The following is an 18,014-nucleotide window of genomic DNA, read 5'->3' on the forward strand; positions in this document are numbered from 1 at the left end:
GCTTGTCCCCTGCTCGCAGCCGGGCTTTAATACGAGGGCTCAGCCCAAGGCACCCTGTTCCTGGGGTACAGATGGCTGCAGGGATGGTGTGGGCTCACTTGGGGCATCCTCGTGGGTGACACCCGTGATGCCCCAGTGTCCCCAAAGCCGGTTGCTACCAAGGGACCATGGCTGGTGGCATGGGGACAGCTGTAAGGTGGGGACAGCGGAGGGGACGCGGGGTCCTCGGTGCTCCCCGGGGTCACCCGCCACCTCGACCCCGCTGCAGCCGGGGTGGGAGGTTCGAATTCGTCCCCCTCACCCGCTGGGGTTCCTGCACTTTGAAATGCAAACCTGCCTTTCAATGCAAATGCTGCGAGAGGTTGGGCCCAATAAAAGCCTGTGGGCAGGGAGGTGCCTGGCCCCGGGACACAGCTCCCCAAGGCGCCCAGGTGAGCAGCGGCGAAGGAGGGGCGGCCGCCTCCCCGCCAAACCAAACCCGGCCCGCAGCCGGCGGCACGGCGGAGCAGCATGTGCGCGGAGCCGGCCGGGGAAGATGTATGTAGGTTATCTTTTGGATAAGGACACCAACATGTATCCCAGCTCCGTCCGGCATCCCAGCCTCAACCTCAACCCCCAGAATTACGTGCCGGGGCCGCCCCAGTACTCGGACTTCGCCAGCTACCACCATGTGCCGGGGATTAACAACGACCCGCACCACGGGCAGCCGGCGGCTGCCTGGGGCTCTCCCTACACCCCTGCCAAGGAGGACTGGCATTCCTACGGGACCACGGCTATGCCTTCCACCGCCAGCCCGGGGCAGTTTGGATTCAGCCCCCCAGATTTTAACCCCATCCAGCCCCCGGGCTCTGGACTCCTGCCTCCACCCATCAGCAGCTCGGTCCCCCAGCTCTCCCCTAACGCCCAGAGACGCACCCCGTACGAGTGGATGAGGCGCAGCATTCCCAGCACCAGCAGCAGCGGTAAGGAAACCCTCCCAGCTCTGCACCCCAGCGCCTTCCTCGGTGCAGAGGATCCCTGGGCTTGAAGTCCTGCGGGGCCGGATCCTGCTCCGCAGCTCTCCCTGCGTGGGAACTGCCAGGAAGGACCAGCATGCTTGACCTGTCCTCGGCATGGCGCCTGGTCCCCAAAGAGCCATGGCAGGGGCTGAGGATGGGCAAGAAGGGTACCGTCCTTCCGCGTTGCTGGCAGCCGCGGTTATATGGTTGGAAAATCCTTTTCCCTGGCCGGTCTCTGTCCCCGCACCCCTGCCCTCGCCTGCTGTCACTGGGTAGGATGGACAGAGCCAGAGACCCCTGAGATCCCGGGGTCCTGCCAGCCCCGGGGGGGTGTTGGACAGGGTGTCTCATACATGGAAGGGTGAGCGTGCAGGGCTGTGGCTGTGCATGGGGGTGTGAGCTGGCGTGCAGCTGCATGGGAGAGCCTGCGTATGGGGGGGTGCATATGTGTGCACGAGGTGCCTTATGCTGTGTGCATGTGTAGCGTGTGTGTGTATGTGCGCAGGGAAGGTACCATACATATGTATGTGTAGGGAAGGTGCTGCATGTGCTGTGTGTATGTATGTCAAGTGTATTCAGTGCACATGAGATGCTATAGGCTCTGCGTGCGTACAGTGCCATAAGCTGTATGTGCGTATGGGCCTCGCTGTACAGACAGTGTCGCTGAGCGTGTACGGGGCATGCTACGTGCCGAACGCGCGTGTGCAAGGTGCTGGGCGTTGAGGACGGTGCTGTGTGCGGTGTGTTTGGGGACGGTGCCACACGGAGGGCGCGTGTGGGTCCTCCTGGTGCAGTGGGCTGCGGGTGCCTGTGCACAGCCCGGGGGTGCCATGCACTGCGTGAGTGGGTGCCCCCGCTCCTGTGCCCACCCCCGGCGTGGGCACTGAGCAGTCAGTGCTGTCCCAAGGGTCCTGTTGCCATGTCCCCATGTGCCTGGGGTCCTGTCCCCGCTGAACTCCTGACCTGGGGGGGGGAAGCGTCTGGGGGACCCCAGCCCCCTGCCCATGCTGGACGAGGGGGCCCTGCTGCCCACTTCAAAGGCGGTGGGCAGATCCCCCCTTGGGGCCAGCCCAAATTGACAAGGGCTTCGCTTTGTCATGGAGATGGTGGCCGGCTCCTTTGGCAGCAAGGTGAGGTGCGGGGGCCCTTTGTCCTGTCCTGCCCGCGCCCTTTCATCTTCCCCTCCAGGCTGCGATCGCCGCTGCCAGCCCAGCCTGGACCCATCCTGCCCGCAGCAGAACCCTCTGCCTTGCCGGGCTTGGCCGGACCCGTCACCCCTCTCCTTCGCCTGTGCTGGCCGTGAGCTCTGCAGAGCCCTGCTGCGGCCAAACTCATTACAGGAGTGGCTCTGGGCATCTCTCAGGGGCAAGTTTGCTTTTGGTCACCACTGCCCCATATCCCCGGGATCAGGGCCAGGGCTTCTTGTTTGCAAAGCGTCTCCAATTTTAGGCTTGTTTCTGGTTCCCTGCTGGCCCTGCTGGCGAAGCCCCATGCAGAGACCCTCATGCAAGGGGCTCATGGAGAGGTCCTTGGGGTCTTCCAGCATGGAAAATAGCTCCTCGTGTTGGCCAGATCCACGCAGAGGGGATGGGGTTGTCCCAGTGGAACTAGTGGCTGCAGTGGAGCAGGCAGAACATCCCAATAAATGGAAAAAAACAGCCCCGGTCTGGAAAGAGGAGGGGAGAGGCAGGCTGGTATTTCCTGGCCTATTTTAAGTACTGAATATACCTATTTAGGAAAAATGTCTCCCCCCATAGCCAACGATGGAGACCCACAGGCATGCTGGGGCTGAGGGCTTCCCTCTGCGTCTGGGTGGAAGGGGGGGTGTGATCCTGCAGCCCCCCCCCCCCCCCACAGCTGGGACCCTGCTACTTCTGCAGGTTTTGTAAGTCCGAACATCTCGGTTTCTTCTGAGGAGAGAGGTGGGAGGGAAAATTAATGGGGGGAGAAAGACATCGGCACACCTCTCCTCTGGATCAAGGGCACAGTTTTACACCCAGCAGTGGGGCTGAGATAAAACAGGGGCTTGAAAGTGCCTCTGATTGAGTTAGATGACAATTGAGTTGATTGAATTCTGGAAAAATATCATGAGTTGCTTAGTTTGTATCTCTTAGATTAAATACATACAAAGGGAGAAATAAATCAGCCTCGTTCCCCTTGCACACAGAGGAGGAGCTGCCCCAGCTCAGCCCCAGCGATGTGGGGATGGGTGCTGCAGTGAAAGCCCCTTCTTATGGTGCTTCCACAGGTCGGAAGAGCAGCGAGGTCCCTTTTTAAGGCACTTGCAGATTAAGGACCTGTCCTTGCGTCTCTACCGGGTCCAAGCCCAGTGCTGCTGGTGCCAAGCGGCTGCAGGATTCGGCCACGGTGGGACCATGTGCTGGGAGATGGTGGGATGCTGCCTGTGTTTTCCAGGGCTGCCCTTTAAATAAAAAAAGAGCCTTTCTCCATTAAGCTTGAAAGAGAGCAAGGCAGAGATGGGTTTGACATAGATAAGGTGAAATTCTTAGATGAATCGTTTTATTGAAATCAATAAACTGGACTTTAATCAGTCTGGATTGATTAACTACCCATCTCACAGCAGTGAGAATAGGAAATGAATACGCCGACCTTTTTGCTATAAATATCAACAGTTTCATTGCGAATGCTATAAATCGTAATACTTCAGAGGGCTGTAAATTAAGGTTCCTTCTCTGTCTTCCCTTGTATAAACAGCTCTTGGCCGTAGTTTGAAAGCTTTTGGGAAAGAGCTGTGCAGTGGTAAGACAAAATGTTACACAGGGAATAGGAGTGTGTTGGGGGCTTCTGCAAATGCAATCCTGAGCCCAAGAAAAATCAATGAGAAATCTCCCAGTGACTCACGCAGAGTCAGGCTTACAGGGGGATGATTTTATATACTTGTTGCTAAATACGTGTGTGCTTCACTCAGCTGAGCCAAGATAACCCTGCAGCAGAAGGGATTGCGACGCCAGAGGGCTGGTTGCTGGAAATCCAGAGTTAAAGGGAACCAAGTTGGAAGATGTCCCCAGGCCTCATTTCTCTCTCCGATGTCACCTCTTTTTCTGCTCATAAAATCTTCACGAGCAGTGTGTCAGAGCCTCATGCTTCCTCCTTATTCACAATTATTTGCAAACTTCCCTGTGAATTGCACCCCAGCTCTATAAAAAGCTCAGGAAGGTGGCTGGAAACGGCGGCTTGCTGAACTTTGAAATTCACCCTCTGCTCGTTAGTTATGCAAATCCTCAGATACTGCCTCGGGTCTGGCTTTTAGGTCACTAATCGAGCTGGGCCTGCAGTGCTAAATATTGCAAGTGAAAGTGCAATTGGGGCATCCCTTGGGGAGGGGAACGCGCTTGGGTCTTCATGTGGTATCAGTGTCCATGGTGCCGGGGTAGGTTTCGGGGCGATGGAGAGCAAACAGTGATGCTCTGAGCGTGGGCGAGCGGCAATCTGCTGGGTATGCAGTTTTCCGTCTCAGTTTTCACTATTTGCAGCTCAGTTTTCCAGCTCTTTGTTCAGCCCTAGTGAGGTCCATGAAAGTTGGAGGAAAGACTAAAAACCCTGTTAATGAAATAGTGAAACGTTTTCCATGGACAGGTGGGGCTCATGCCATGCATGGTACCTTTTGGGGTGATGGTGGGGGCTGGAGAACAGTGCATTTCTCTAGTCAGTCCCTGTGTGGGACCCCTCTTTAGGACACGGTCGCTCCCCGTGAGACACTTTGCTCCTCCAGGTCACTCTGTGTGTGCGTGCATCGGGCCCCATCAGTCTCCCCTTGAATTATTAACCCACAACCTGCTCCTGGCCCCAGCTGGGGTTTGTTGACCACTTAGCCTGCTGGCCAAGGTACAGGCCTTTCAAACTTTCCTAGAATTGACTTTCCTTGAACAAAAAGGGCTTCCCTGGAGCACTGGCGGTACCTACGTGATGGGCTTGGCTGGCTAATACCCTGGGATTAGCAGAGGGACATTTTAAACCTCTGGCCAATGGCAGATGTTTCCTACAGGGGACCCTTCAAGGACACCCACTGCACTGCTGTTAGCTTTGCGATTGCCCGGATAAGGGGCCAGATCCTTCCCCCGTACTGCCCCACAGTAAGAACAGGCTGAGCCTTATGGGGCTACAAAGGGGGAGAGGAGTCCTGGTTGTCCAGTCCACCACCGCCTTGCTGTCCTCCTCCTGCTGCAGCCGGGCCAAATCCAGCCAGGTGGCAGATCCGGATGAGCTGGATCCGGGCTCAGTGCCGCGGGGCTGGCATGAAGGCGATGCTCTGAAACGGGCTGTTTCCAGCTTGCGTGCACTCCCCAGCCCGTGCGCTGCCCTGGCACTCCTCACCCTCCTGCGCTGGTGCGGTCTTTGACCCAGCGCGGGAGCCTGGCTGGCGGCGCTCAGCCTGGCATTGATAAAACCATGGGAGCAATTGAAGGAATTCGCCAGTAGCCAAAATAAAAGACTGAATCACTGCAGGGCTGGGAAATGCTTGCCCCAATGCCCAGCCTCAGACTGCCGCCCCTGGGGTTGAAGCATCTCCTGTGGTGTTGCGCCGTGTCCAAGAATGCAGGGCTGTGATGGAAAACCGCCGGCTCAATGCAACCGCCGGCAACCTGCTCCTCATCCCCTTGGGGTTTGCACCTCCTGGGAGGAAGATGAGCCTTGCAGGAGGGGTGCCTTCGCCCACGTGTGAGGGTGTGAGTGTGGATCTGGCCCCATCCTGCTGTGCCAGCAGTGCAGAGACCAGCCAGGGGCCAGCCTGTGCTCCTGCTCACCGGTCTGTGGTCTCCAGATCCAGCTCTTCCCCAGGGTGTTTCTGCCCCTTCCCAGCTCTGGCTCTGCCAGTCCCATAACCTCCAGGCATGCAACTCCCAGCCATGCTCTCACTTATAGCAAAGCTTTTTTGGAAGCACAGAGCTTGATCCTCTGTGCATAGGAGACTAGAAAGCCATCAGGACAAGTGGTTTTGTAAGTGAAACATTTCCAGTGCATGATGTACAAAGGTGAATCAGATTTTATTGCTAGTGGGTGCCCACGGGAGCATTACCGTTTGCTCTGAAGTCTTTGGCACCAGGAAGAAATCCCCAGGTTGGGTCAATGTCAGGTGAACAGCCATGCAAGGAGCTACCCTGGGAGTAGGAGGGTTGCTGGGCTCCTCGGAGGGGCCCCCAGTGCCTTTGGGCACAGATCAGTCCTACCGTCAAAGCTGATGGCTGAAATGCCCATTTCCCAACCCAGAGCAGAGCAGGGGGAGCCTCGGCAGGGGCCATTGGGTGAGGATTCATCCAGCATCCTCTCCCTCCCTCTGCAGTACAGAGACATTAAATATGTACGGGGAGAAGGGGGTGGTGGTTCCTCTCACCCAGTTTTTGACACCCAGCAGTTTTCTAAATCCAACACCCTTTGGCAGAGGAATGATTTCAGGCAGGGGTCTCGGGAAGGATTGCCCTCCAGAGGTGTTCATTTCTCGCTGGCAGTGATGAATCAAGCCACATGGCTCTGGTCCTTTGCTCCATGTCGGTCGTCCCATCCATCACCCCTCTGCTTCCTGCAGCAGAGGAAAAATAGCTGATGATATTGAAGCACGCACAGGAAGGGGAAGGCTTGTGAAAAGCCTGACCTGCTGGTTCCCAGCACTCAGGGAGGGTGGGGAGTTCGGGTTTAATCCCCCTCCCAGGCCACAGAGGAATGTAGGTGCTTTGGAGCGGTTGCTGGAGCGGGAGGGGAAAGGAGAGGAGCAAGTGTGTGGGGGACAAGGGGGGGGCAGAGGGAGGGCGTCAGGGGGCTCAGCCCCTGCCACCGTCAGTGCAGACTTTGGGGTTCCCATTTCCAGTAGGTTTAGGGACAGTGAAATGAGCTGGGCTGTCTGTCCCGAGCATCAGCATCATTGCTGCGCAGAGCAGCTGCCATTGCCACTGCTCAGCAGAGGGAGCATCAACCCCTCTGCATAGAGGCAGCTGGAGCACATCTGGCTGCCAGATGTGGGTGGCTCCAGCCAGCCTGGAGTCTCTTGAGTTTTAGAAGACAACCCCAGCCCTCTCCCGGGCCTAGGTTCTCTTGTCATGGGGCATTGCTCTGCTGGCTGTCCCTGTCTTTGCAATGTGTGGGGGGATTTCCCCCCCATGGAGCTGCAGAAGGACTGGGGGTGAAGCTGCCCAGGGAACCCATGGCTCTGACCCTGGGACTTCACTCTTGTTTGGAGCTGCTTCTGTGCCTCAGTTTCTCCATCCGTAGCATCGCCTAAGCTATGCCAGGGGTGGGGGTAATTTTTCCTTGATGCTTTCCCTGAGGAGGAATGGCAAATCCTGAAAAAGCACTGATTCTTCTGGAATGGGAGGATTTTACCCTCTTTGCAAGTAGATACTGCTTATTCAGAATGAAGCAGCTTTATCACGGAAAGAAAGTACCCACCCTGAGGGGGACAGCCTTGCACCCCATCTTGCTGCACTTTAACTCCAGTGCAGACAAGTTCTTTCCCTGGTGCTCACTGGTGATGGGACTTTCACACCTGATGTTTTCCAGAATTAAAATATTGTAGTGCCATCAGATAGTGTGGAACCAGGCACCCAGTACAGACAGATGGGTAGATGAGGCTGTACAGATGGAGCCAGTGCATGGCCAAAGCATCGCCAGGAAGGTGAAACCACACAGGGCAGCTCCAGAAGCACATTGCCTGGACTTTTCATGCCAGTCATGCAAAGAGCCGCTGCGCAGTGGGGCGTGCAGAGCCATTGAGCAGCCACGGGACCGGCCAGGAATGCCTTCATCCCCCACGCCAGCATGTCCCATGCAAGGGACCATGCAATGCCCCCACGTCCCCAGGCCTCGGGGACCTACCTCTGCAGTGGGGCACGACAGCCGGCACCGTGGTGGGCTCTCATCTCAGCAGCTCCGGCAAGCGAGTCGGGGCTGCTGTACCCCGGCTGCCCTGATCGGAGCCCTGACGGCTGCGTAGTGGCTTCCCACAGAGCCAGGGTTTGCAGCTGCTGCAATTTCGAGCTGCTTGACCTGTGAAATAGAGACAGGCTTTTAGAAAAGCGCACAGGTTTATGCTCCTCGCTGCTGGCAGCCGTGCTGCTCCTGCTGCAGCTGGGAGGGCTGCGTTCTGTGGATGGGGATCCTCTGTTCGGAGCTGGCCTGATCCCCTCTTAGCCATGCTGGGCACACCGGGCTGGGTGCATCACTCTGTGGGACTGGGGAAAAGAGAAGTTCCAAATAACACATGCCGGCTCTTGCTCCTTTGCTATTTTCCACCTCTTCCCAGGGTGCCACTGCCCTGTAGTCTCTTTTCTCCCTGATTTGAATCAGCCCCTTCCCAGCTGTTCTTAGAGCTGCTCAACACCAGCCTCAAAATACCCCATATTGCCTATCTGTTAGGGTGTTTGGGGCACAGTTTCTTATTGAAAGCCATCCTTTGGGCAGGCCAGGGCTGGGTAGGGTGAATACCACCTCCCTGGCAGCCTCCGCCATGGCCATGAGGGTGCAGAGTCCGGGATGGTGAGCACAGGGATCTAGTTTGATTTTTCCTTCCCCTGCCAGGCTCCTACCCCTGGGTCCAGGGCAGGAGTTCCAGCATCCCCATCCCCGGGGCAGGGCTGCCATGGGGAGCGGATCCGGGCTGGGAGTCAGGACCCCATCCCTCCACGTGTGTGCGAGTGCATGTGCGTGCACACTCAGGAGTGTGTCCCTTGGGGTTTGCACAGCACATTAAAGCTATTCCCTTATCTAATCACAGCTCAGGTGAGTGCTATTAGGGTTATACATTAACAGTAGTAACGATACCTTCTCCCCATGCAGCCATTGGCCCTGCCTTGATCCCAAAGCCGAAACCGTTCCCACCGGCCCCGCGAATGGCTCCATTTGGCTGCCTGAGCAGTTCCTTTGCCTGGTCTTTTGGGGACAAGCAGGAGGGACTTTAAATGCATAGCAGGGCTGGAAGGGGCTAGCAGCCATGCTAGGAGGCATCACCAGCGCACCCTTTGCACCTCATGCACCCCATCCACGCTCCCCGCCAGTGCAGCAGCAGCAGATCCGGGCTATCCCAGCTGTGGGACAGCCTGATCCACCTCCATCAGGCTTCCCTGGAAATGCAGGAGCGGCTCCATCCCTCTGCTCGGCCATGCTCCCTGCTGCGGCACTGGGGTTTCCCTGTAGGTACGAGGGCTCCCTGTAAGGAGCTGGGCTGGCTTGTCCCGAATTTCCTCTTTCCTTTCACAGAGCCATAAAAAGTCTCCAGGAGAGAGTTAAGTGTAACCCAGCATTCATATTCAAGGTAGTTGAATTATTCATTGTCAATAGTATTTCTTGCGAAACCTTTTTTTTTTCCTTGTGAATCACCCACGATACATTCCCAAATTCAGCAAACATCGCTGAAACCAGCAATTAGTCGAGATGAATAACTTTCTGTCTCTGGCTTGGTCATGAGCCCTCTGCTTTGAGTCTTTGCTACCTGATATTGGGCAGCAAAAGACTGGTGCCCAGCTCACATGGCGGCAGATCGCGGGCATGGCTGGGTATCTGCCAGACCTAAGGCAAAGCAGAAGCTTTATCAAGGATGAACACTGAAGAGGGAATAACAAAGAACAAGCTGTGATGGATGTATTTACAGCTGCAGCAGGAAATAATAATTCCTGCTGGAATTCATGGAATATGTGGTATTCACAAACTGCCTTACTTCTTTATTCTTTAATTTATATTTTTTACTTTATCTGTCAATTCCTTTGCTTTCCAGCTGTTTTTTTCTCCAAGCAGTGGTATTCAAATAGCAATATGGCAGATAAGATCATTTTTAAGTCATTATCTCTTCAGAAAGGTTTTTGCTTTCAAATGAAAAAAACCAGATACATTTATATGAGAAAGAAAAAAACATGTAGGAGTCCCTGAGCCTGGAGCAGACAGAGGGAGCCCAGTTTCTCATGGAGCTGCTAAACCTTGCATAAATCTCTGCCGGTGCATCTGGTTTATTCTGTAACTCCCCAGGAATCTCTGTGTTTGCAAATTCAGCACAGGTCCCTCGTGGGCCGGGATGCAGAAGTCCTTCTCACACCGACGAACCTTTCACCTGTGCGAGAGGTGGCAGCGACCCCACGGGAGGGACAGGGGCCCCGTGGGAGCGAGAGGGGAGAGCGTGGGGTCCCTCGTGGGCTCGGTGCCCGGCACTGTGCCGCGGTCAGTTCTGTTTCGAGCCACCACAACCGATGTGTGGCAAAGAGGAGACAAACACCCAGCGATGCTGCCGTAGACCCCTCACACACTAAATCACTGTGTTTCAGCCGTATGCCTGCAGACATCTCCGTACGCACCTTGCTCAATCAAATTTACCTTTTTTACCCTGTTTTTACCTGCAGAGTCACCCTATGTGGCCAGAGGCAGGTTTGTCCTCAGCGGTGGTGAGGAGGGATTAGGTGTTCGTTTCTAAACAGCCCCGGGATGAGCTGGGCTCCCCGCTCTCTAAAGCGGTGACTGAATTCATCACATCCCTCAGGGAGGAGTTAGTGGCTAAAGCCCAGCCTTGGTGCTGGGAGGTCTGGTTTCAATTCCTGGCCGTGTGGCAGCCTTGCTGTGCTCCTACCCTCCTCTGCGGATCGCTGGAGAGCTTTGGTGCTTCTTGGGGACCGTGCTGAGACCCTCACCCATCACCCCGCTCACGTTGCGCTGAGCCCGTGCCAGCACCTCCAGGAGCAACGGCAGGAGGACACAGAGGGTGACGTAGTCGTGGAAATTCGGTGCTAACTTGAATCGCAGGGCTGCTGCTTTTGTGCTTGGGAGCACCGGAGTCAAGTCCCAGCAGGGTGAGACACTTCCCGTGCCCACCCTGGCTCCACGTGCACCCGTGGGTGCTTGGTGGCCAATGGCAGGAGCTGGACCTTTGCTGGCTCTTGCTTATTTAGCAGGAAACCAGCTGCCTTTTTGCATCCTATGGGATACTGCGAGGGGAATGACCCCGAGGGAGCCCCTCTCCCACTCGCAGTGTACTGTGGCTGTGGGTTGTCCTGTCTGTGACACTCTTTTACATTTATCTTTCAGCATAAGTGGCTTAGGAAAGTCCCCATCTTCTCGTAATGGGGAAGCAGGGAAGAGTCACCCTTAAAAATAAAATTGAGTAGGTTGAGAAACAAATTTGCAGCCTGGGGGTTAGGATTTTGCTCTGTGGAGATTCTCTCGTGTCTGATTAGGGTTGAATCCACTCTGGCACCTTTGAAGCACAGTTTTGCTCTGTGCCACCCAAACTTCTGCTCCCACTAGAATGGTCAGAATTTAATATTGCTGTGACTTCTCAATGTCCATCTGATTTGGCCCAAACTGGCTGATGTGCCAAGGACTCATGAGGGGGAAGGGATTAACAGGATGGCAGGCACACAACGATCCCCTTTCCTGGGGGAAGCAGGCTGCAGACGAGGTTATATGGGTTGCTGGGTCACTAGAAATCCCTCCCTGCACATCTGCAGCAGTGATGGGCAGTATCCTCTCCATGCTGGTACACCCAGGACAGCCCCAGGGAAATCCATGGAAATCCTGCCCCTTCCCATGGCAACATTGCTCTCGGCAGCAGAAATTTGGAAGATGGGCAACCATGTCTGCCAGGCAAACAAATGGCTGGGTTCCCAGTCAGAAGGACAGTGGCTGCTCAGCTGAAAACACAGCTCCATCCCTCTCAATGCCCTGGAACAGGATTTTGTTATTTTGGGTGGAGAAGCAAATACTTACAGCTGTGTTTATTCCCCACCCATGGGTTCCGCTGCAGAGGAAAGCACCAGGGACTTCTCAGCAAACCGCTGGGCATGGGCATCCTTCCTTGAAGTGCCACCCACACCCCCTGTGACCCCAAGCCCAGGCAGAGTTCAAGCCAATGGCTCCTGCTCCGCAGCTCACCCCATGTGCGTGTGGATTAATGGAGGAGCTAACGGAGAAGATGGCTGGGCTATTTTTTACTGTATTTTTTTCTGCCAGAAAGCAGCAGGTGCCATTTGCGGTCCTGTGGGACGTGCATCTGTGTGCACAGAGATGTGGGACTTGATGGCCTCAAGCTCTGTCCATATCTGGGGGGACCAAGGTGAGATTCGGGCTGGCTTTGGCCAAACACCACTGGCCCATGGAGCCAGACCTCGGGAGTGCTTGGGCATCATGTGGGCTTTCTCCAGTGCATCTTTAAAGACTGCACCAGATGAATAAGCAGTGCTCTCCACCTTAGCTCAGTACATGGAGAAGGAAAATAACCCTCTTGGTGGCAGAGAAATGCTGTCATCCCTGGATTTTCCATCTTTCCCCTGTCCTGATCCATGTGCCTTCGAGTGATGGCACCTTGGGTTTGGGCTTCATGGCAAAGAGCTGGGCCTCTGAATCCCTTCTGCTCCTTCCACCAAAGCCCAGGTACTTTCTAACATGGGGAAACATCCTGGTGCTACCCAGGATGGTCATTAAATCCAATAGGAGCCGCACGAGTCTCTTTTCCACTGGTCCCCAGGGCATTGCCATGTTTCTCCTGAGCTCTTCACAGGTGGTTGTGTGTCTCCTCTGTGCCCTTGTGGATGCTCCTACCCCTCCATGGCTCCCTTTCATCCCCTCTCGGCTCACCCTGACTCTGTTGTCTCTGCCAGGCAAGACCAGGACGAAAGACAAGTACCGGGTGGTGTACACGGACCACCAGCGCCTGGAGCTGGAGAAGGAGTTTCACTACAGCCGCTACATCACCATCCGCCGCAAGGCCGAGCTGGCCGCTGCCCTCGGGCTCACCGAACGGCAGGTCAGTGCTGCGGTGTCCCGGGAAAACCATGTCCCAGGTGGAGATAGGGCTGGGGAGGGGAAGGGCTGCAGCCCAAGAAGGCAGCAGTGGTCCCACCTTGCTCCATGGATCTCCCTTCTCTTCCAAACTCTGGGATTCCCTCCCTGCCCCAGGGGGACCCTGAGGGTTGTCATCCTTGGCTGCATCCATCGGCATCTCTGCATCACCAACTTTGCCTTTCTGCAGGTGAAAATCTGGTTTCAAAATCGGAGGGCGAAGGAGAGGAAGGTGAACAAGAAGAAGATGCAGCAGCAAAGCCAGCCCACCAGCACAACCACGCCAACGCCTCCGGCTGTCGGCACACTGGGACCCATCGGAGGCCTCTGCAGCAGCAGTGCCCCGAACCTCGTCTCCTCGTCTCCGCTGACGATCAAGGAGGAATTCATGCCTTAATCCCCTTCACCAGCTATAGACACCAAGAGATAAGCACTATGCAGCAGAGCCCAGCCGGTCCGTGTGCTCTGAAGAGTGACAGCCCCTTCCCAAAGACACGATGGTCCCCGGCTGAACCAACGGGGCAGCCGGCGAGGCTGGGCAAGGTGGCACCAGGACCTTCCCAAGGGGCTGGTGGGCTCTCTCCTATGTAAAAACCATAGGTTAGGTAGTATTGCTCTCCTGTAGGAAACATGCACGGATCTGGTCTCTAGTATTTGTAGCCCAAAGCAAGGTCCTAATGTCAGCAGAAGGAAGGGGGTGGTGGTGGAGGATGGCTTTCCTACGGTGCTTCTGGTGGAGCTGGTAGGATGGTTCCTTTGGTTCTCCTGGTGATCCATCTGCCTGGTGCTTTTGGGGCAGTCTAAAGAAGAACTAGAAAAAAGACCTGACTGGACTCAAGGCAAGACAAATTTCTGCTGAGCTGGTCTCCTGGATCTGCCGTGCCGGGAAGGGGGCTGCCGAAGGCAGAGCGAGTTGGACCGCAGGAGCCAGACAGGACCCTCGGCTGTAGGACCCGAGGGGGGACTCCTTCAAACCATGGCAATGGTGGCGAGCCGGAGCACATCCTTGGTGAGAGTCCCTGCACATCCCCATCCATGTACCCCCCAGGCACCCTGGCAGCACCCACTCCTGCACCCCCAGCTCTGCCCCTGCACCCACAAGGAGCCGGACGGAGACGTGTCTGGCAGCCCTGGTGCCCTTGGCTGTGCCATGGCAAGGTGGCACTGCAGCCATCCTCCACCTGGAGCACAGGGAGAGGAGAGAAGGGAGTCAGGCACAGGCACACGGGAGGCAGACCACCCTGCTGAGCCCTGAGACCACCTTCCCATGGGGAAAGGAAGGAGAACAAGAAGGTTTGCCATCGGGACAGGGTGCAAGAACCAGCCCCAGGCGGTCCAGAAGGGCAAATACCGTGAGAGCTTTGGGGTGCTGCTCCAAGGGAGCATAGCTGCCGCAGGCACTGGGAGCTGCTGCCAGGGTGGGCAGGGGCCAGCTCAGGCAAAGGAATGGCTGGCACGTGCCCTTGTGTTAGCTGATAGAGGGGTGGTTTCCAGAAAGACAAAGAAGTGTTTTTTTCCTATCTTCTTCAAAACCCAAAGGACTCCAGGTTTTTGTTCTCCCTGTCTCCCCCCTCCTCCATGCACTGCACCACCTCTCGCCCACTGTGTGCCCTAGGCCAGTAACTAGTAGCCCTCTTTTCCTACTGGTGAACTGCAGCTGAAATGTCCCTTCATCCTGCTGAATCTGGACCACTGTATTGGCCTGGGTTCACTTACAGCCTGGTTTCAGATGTCCCAAGGACCAGCTGGGCACAGCATGGGGGACAGGAGGGTCTGTGGCTCCTGCTCAGGGCTGCACCAGGTGCTCCTGGGCTGGGGTTTTCCAAGACCAAGACAGGGATGAGGGAGCACAAGCCTCGCATGGCAGCTTGCATGGCCTTTCCCAGCACCATCTCTCCGAGCTCCAGAAAGGTGGAGCAGCAGACATGTCCCCTGCTGCCTGCAGAGCCCCCGGCTGAGCCCCTGCATTGCGTCCGACACTGCTTGTGCATCACATCCCTCGGCCGCCCTGTCTGCCACCAGGCTCGCACCACTCCCAGCCCCTCCTCACCCAGAAAACAAGGTGCCTGGGCACACTGTGGATTTTCCAAGCATTTCCCTGCCATCCCACTGCGCCTGCCACCCCACTCCAGCTCTCACAGGATTTGGGTCTCCCTCCTGCGGGTGCCAGTGACACCTCCAGCTGTGCTCGGTGGCAAGGACGAATGTTTGCATTGGCTCAGGACTTTGGCTCAGTTTTTGTGTATATAAGGCAGAACTGGTTTTCCTTTTTATTTTTTAGGCATCGGTGAAAATAAAAGCGAGCAGGAATCCCGTGTGCCACGAGTTTGTTGCGGTCTCCTCCCAGCCGGCGGTGCTGCGGCAGGGGAGGGATGCCAGCTCCAGGGTCGCACCCAAGCTGATGCCCCTGAACGCAGCCCGGGTCGGGAGCGAGGGGTCCTGCCCAGCCCCACTGAAAAGGGTACAGGTGGATGTCTTGATGTAGCAGCCTTGCCCCTGTAGCCTGCGGTGTGCCCATCCCGCAGGGGCATTGCCGGCAGTGGCGTTGCCCACACCGTGGTGCGGCACGACCGCGTCCCATCCCTTTGCCACCAAGAGAGCTGGCCGTGCCGGGCGACCCAGCGGCTGCAAATTCGCAGCCCCGGGGGCAGCCGGGGAAAGGGTGAGGCTGGGCTTGGACTGGCGGAGGCCAAAGAACAAGGCCAGCTGCCCACGGACGTGGCCGCCTCCCATTGGCGCCTCCCGGCCTCTAATCTCGTTTTATGGCTGTTGATGGGCTGAATATCCTCCTTGTCCAAGAAGAGCAAACAGAGAACGAGGATGTGAGATAGTGCCTGGGACAGCTGGCATCGGTGCCCGACACTCTCCTCTCTCCATCCCAGTCACGTCCCCCTGGTCCTGCAGGGTACTCAGCAAGGGGCTGCCCTCGAATCCCTGCCCAAAACGGCTCCTTCAGCTCCAAAATGTGTTAAGCGTTGCCTGAGGAAAGGTGGGGACATGTGTGCCGAGGTGTCCAGGCAGGGCAGGTGGCTGTGGAGGGACGCCTCATGCGGGATAAAGTCCTTGTGGGTGGAGGAGATGGAGGAGCAGGGGCAGGATGAGGTGGCATTGCAGAGAGAGGGACAGAGCAAAGGGTTTTTTCCTGATCTTGCAACAGCGGCTGCACCTACCACTGCACCCTGGTGACCCCGCGCTCATCAGCACGGCACCTGGGTTGCCCATGGCATGGGACCATTGCCTCCCTGCACCCCTGCAAGGGGACGTGGGGCATCAGGCGCTAAAACAGGCTGGGAGAGGCAAAGGAAATGCAGCTGGTGCCATATGGGAAAAGGGATGGGACTGGATGAGATACCTGCCCAAAGAGCTGGGCTGGACTGGGAAAACTGGGGCCACTTCTGCATGGAGCCTCCAGCATGGTCCCCACACCGGGGGCTGGTTCCTCCACATGCATCCTCCTCCCTCACCAGGATTCACCTGCCTTTGACATCCAATTTTGTCATTGCCTCATGGGGACCAGTTGGTGGGATCCTGCCCTGGCAGGGGATGCGGTGGTGGCAGCCCAGCCCCAGGCATCATCACCGCCTGCAAGGGGGAATCTTGAAGGGGAACGGAGTCCTGTGGGGGGATGAAATGTGCATCTCCCAAATTCACCCTCTGCATTGGGGTGCCTGCGTATGGGTGAGGGGCCGGGCAGGAGGGAAGATGCTCCGCCGCCCGCCCAGAGAGGCTGCGGGTGCCGTTGACAGAATGAAATTCCAACTGATACCCTAATCTGGCGCCTGCCTGTTTGCACAGCAGGGTAAAAGTCCAGCGAACCGTGGGCTGTGCCCTTGGGTCCCTGCTGCCCGTGTGTGCACAGGGAGCCAGCACTGGCGGGAAGAGGCAATAAATGCACCCACACACCCAGGCACCCCTTCCCCCAACACACACACATGCCCCTTGGCCGGGTGACGAAATGCATCTGCTGCGTCCCTGCTCCCGTGTCCTCCCCTGCCTCCCTCCAGCCGTCATTTGGGCAGGGATGGGTGAGCCCTGTGGGGTCCCCCCCATGCCAGGGAAGAGGCTGGTGGACCCCACGTCCCCACCAGCTTTGGGACCTTTGGTCCAAACCTCCTGGACACATGTCACCTTGCCGGTTGCACCCCTGGCAGGTGACAGGCACCCAGTTTTAGCACCTGCAGCAGCTGCTTCACGAGTCACACAGCCCCATATGGACCCTAGTCCTTAAGGGACAGCCTGGCCCCATGGTCAGGGGACCCTGGGCGCTGTCCCCCGTAAGCCCCCGCAGTTTCTTCCCGTTCCTTCCTCTGTGCTTCCCACCGGCTCCTGCTGCCCGGCTGCACCTCTCCTTGGAGAAGTCTTGAAATCGTCATTAAAATAAGGCCACGCGCACCAGGTGGCCGAAAACGCCGCCGGCCTGCCAGCAGCCTCCGGCATGGCACGCTTCCCGGTGGTGACTAACCGGAGCGCCGCTGCCGTCGTCGCCTTCCTCGTGCCTTGCGGAGAGGATCTGGGCACGGTCCCATCTTGCTGTCAGCCACCTTCTCGCCTCTTCCCGGGCGGCTGCCGCCGGGACACGGGTGGGCTGCCCAAACAGGGTGGGCAAGGGTGTTTCCCCAGCCTGTGGGCTGCCCTCTCCTTTCCTACCGATGGCAGGCAGCGTGGGCAGTGCCGGTGCCCGCTGGGCACTGCATCGGGATGGAGATGCGTGTTTGCTTTCCTGCTGCCCTACCACCCCGCTGCGCCCGTGCTTCAGCCCACGGGAAGGGAAAGATTTACTTGGTGTCCCAGGGATGGCTCAGGGGTGGGGTGGGAGAAGGCAAAGCTTGCTAGAAAATGCTTGCGAGCCCCATGTGTGCTCCTTAGTGCCAGGCCCTTGGGGATCAGGGCACAGGGGCAGCTGTGCAACACCGCTGTCCTCTGTCTGAGCTGTCCTGGGGTTTTTGGGGTCCCTGGACTGCACTGCTTCTCATGGGAACACCCCTCTGGCTCCTACTGCCTCTGGTGGGTGCTGTTCCATGAGGTGGGTCTCTTGCCGGCTCCAGGGCAATGCCAGACTCGAGCCAGCTCTGCAGTGAGATGCTGGAACACCCTGGATGCCCAGGGTGGGATGTCTACTCCCTGGTGGTCCCAGGCAGTGGAGAGCTGATGGTGCTACCAGAGCAGCACCAGCCAAACCAGAAAAGGGAGCTCCAGATACAGAGCATCCCACCAGCAGCAGTATCAACATGGACATTTCAGGGTAGT

General features: G+C 57.1%; 1 protein-coding gene across 1 annotated transcript; it reads left to right on the forward strand.

Moving 5' to 3' along the window:
* Positions 1 to 535: 535 nt before the first annotated feature.
* CDX1 (caudal type homeobox 1) lies at positions 536 to 13,164 on the forward strand. Its single transcript, XM_075056692.1, has 3 exons — positions 536 to 962; positions 12,587 to 12,732; positions 12,958 to 13,164. The coding sequence occupies exons 1-3, from the start codon at positions 536 to 538 to the stop codon at positions 13,162 to 13,164; spliced, it is 780 nt and encodes a 259-aa protein (XP_074912793.1).
* Positions 13,165 to 18,014: the final 4,850 nt, after the last annotated feature.

Source organism: Buteo buteo, chromosome 24 (assembly GCF_964188355.1).
Source record: "Buteo buteo chromosome 24, bButBut1.hap1.1, whole genome shotgun sequence".
Taxonomy (NCBI): Eukaryota; Metazoa; Chordata; class Aves; order Accipitriformes; family Accipitridae; genus Buteo; species Buteo buteo.

Excerpts from the sequence above, each read along its gene's own strand:
- CDX1 (XM_075056692.1), top strand. The coding sequence starts at position 536 with ATGTATGTAGGTTATCTTTTGGATAAGGACACCAACATGTATCCCAGC. Across the intron at positions 963-12,586 it reads TCCCAGCACCAGCAGCAGCG|GCAAGACCAGGACGAAAGAC; the intron begins GTAAGGAAACCC and ends TGTCTCTGCCAG. Across the intron at positions 12,733-12,957 it reads TCGGGCTCACCGAACGGCAG|GTGAAAATCTGGTTTCAAAA; the intron begins GTCAGTGCTGCG and ends GCCTTTCTGCAG.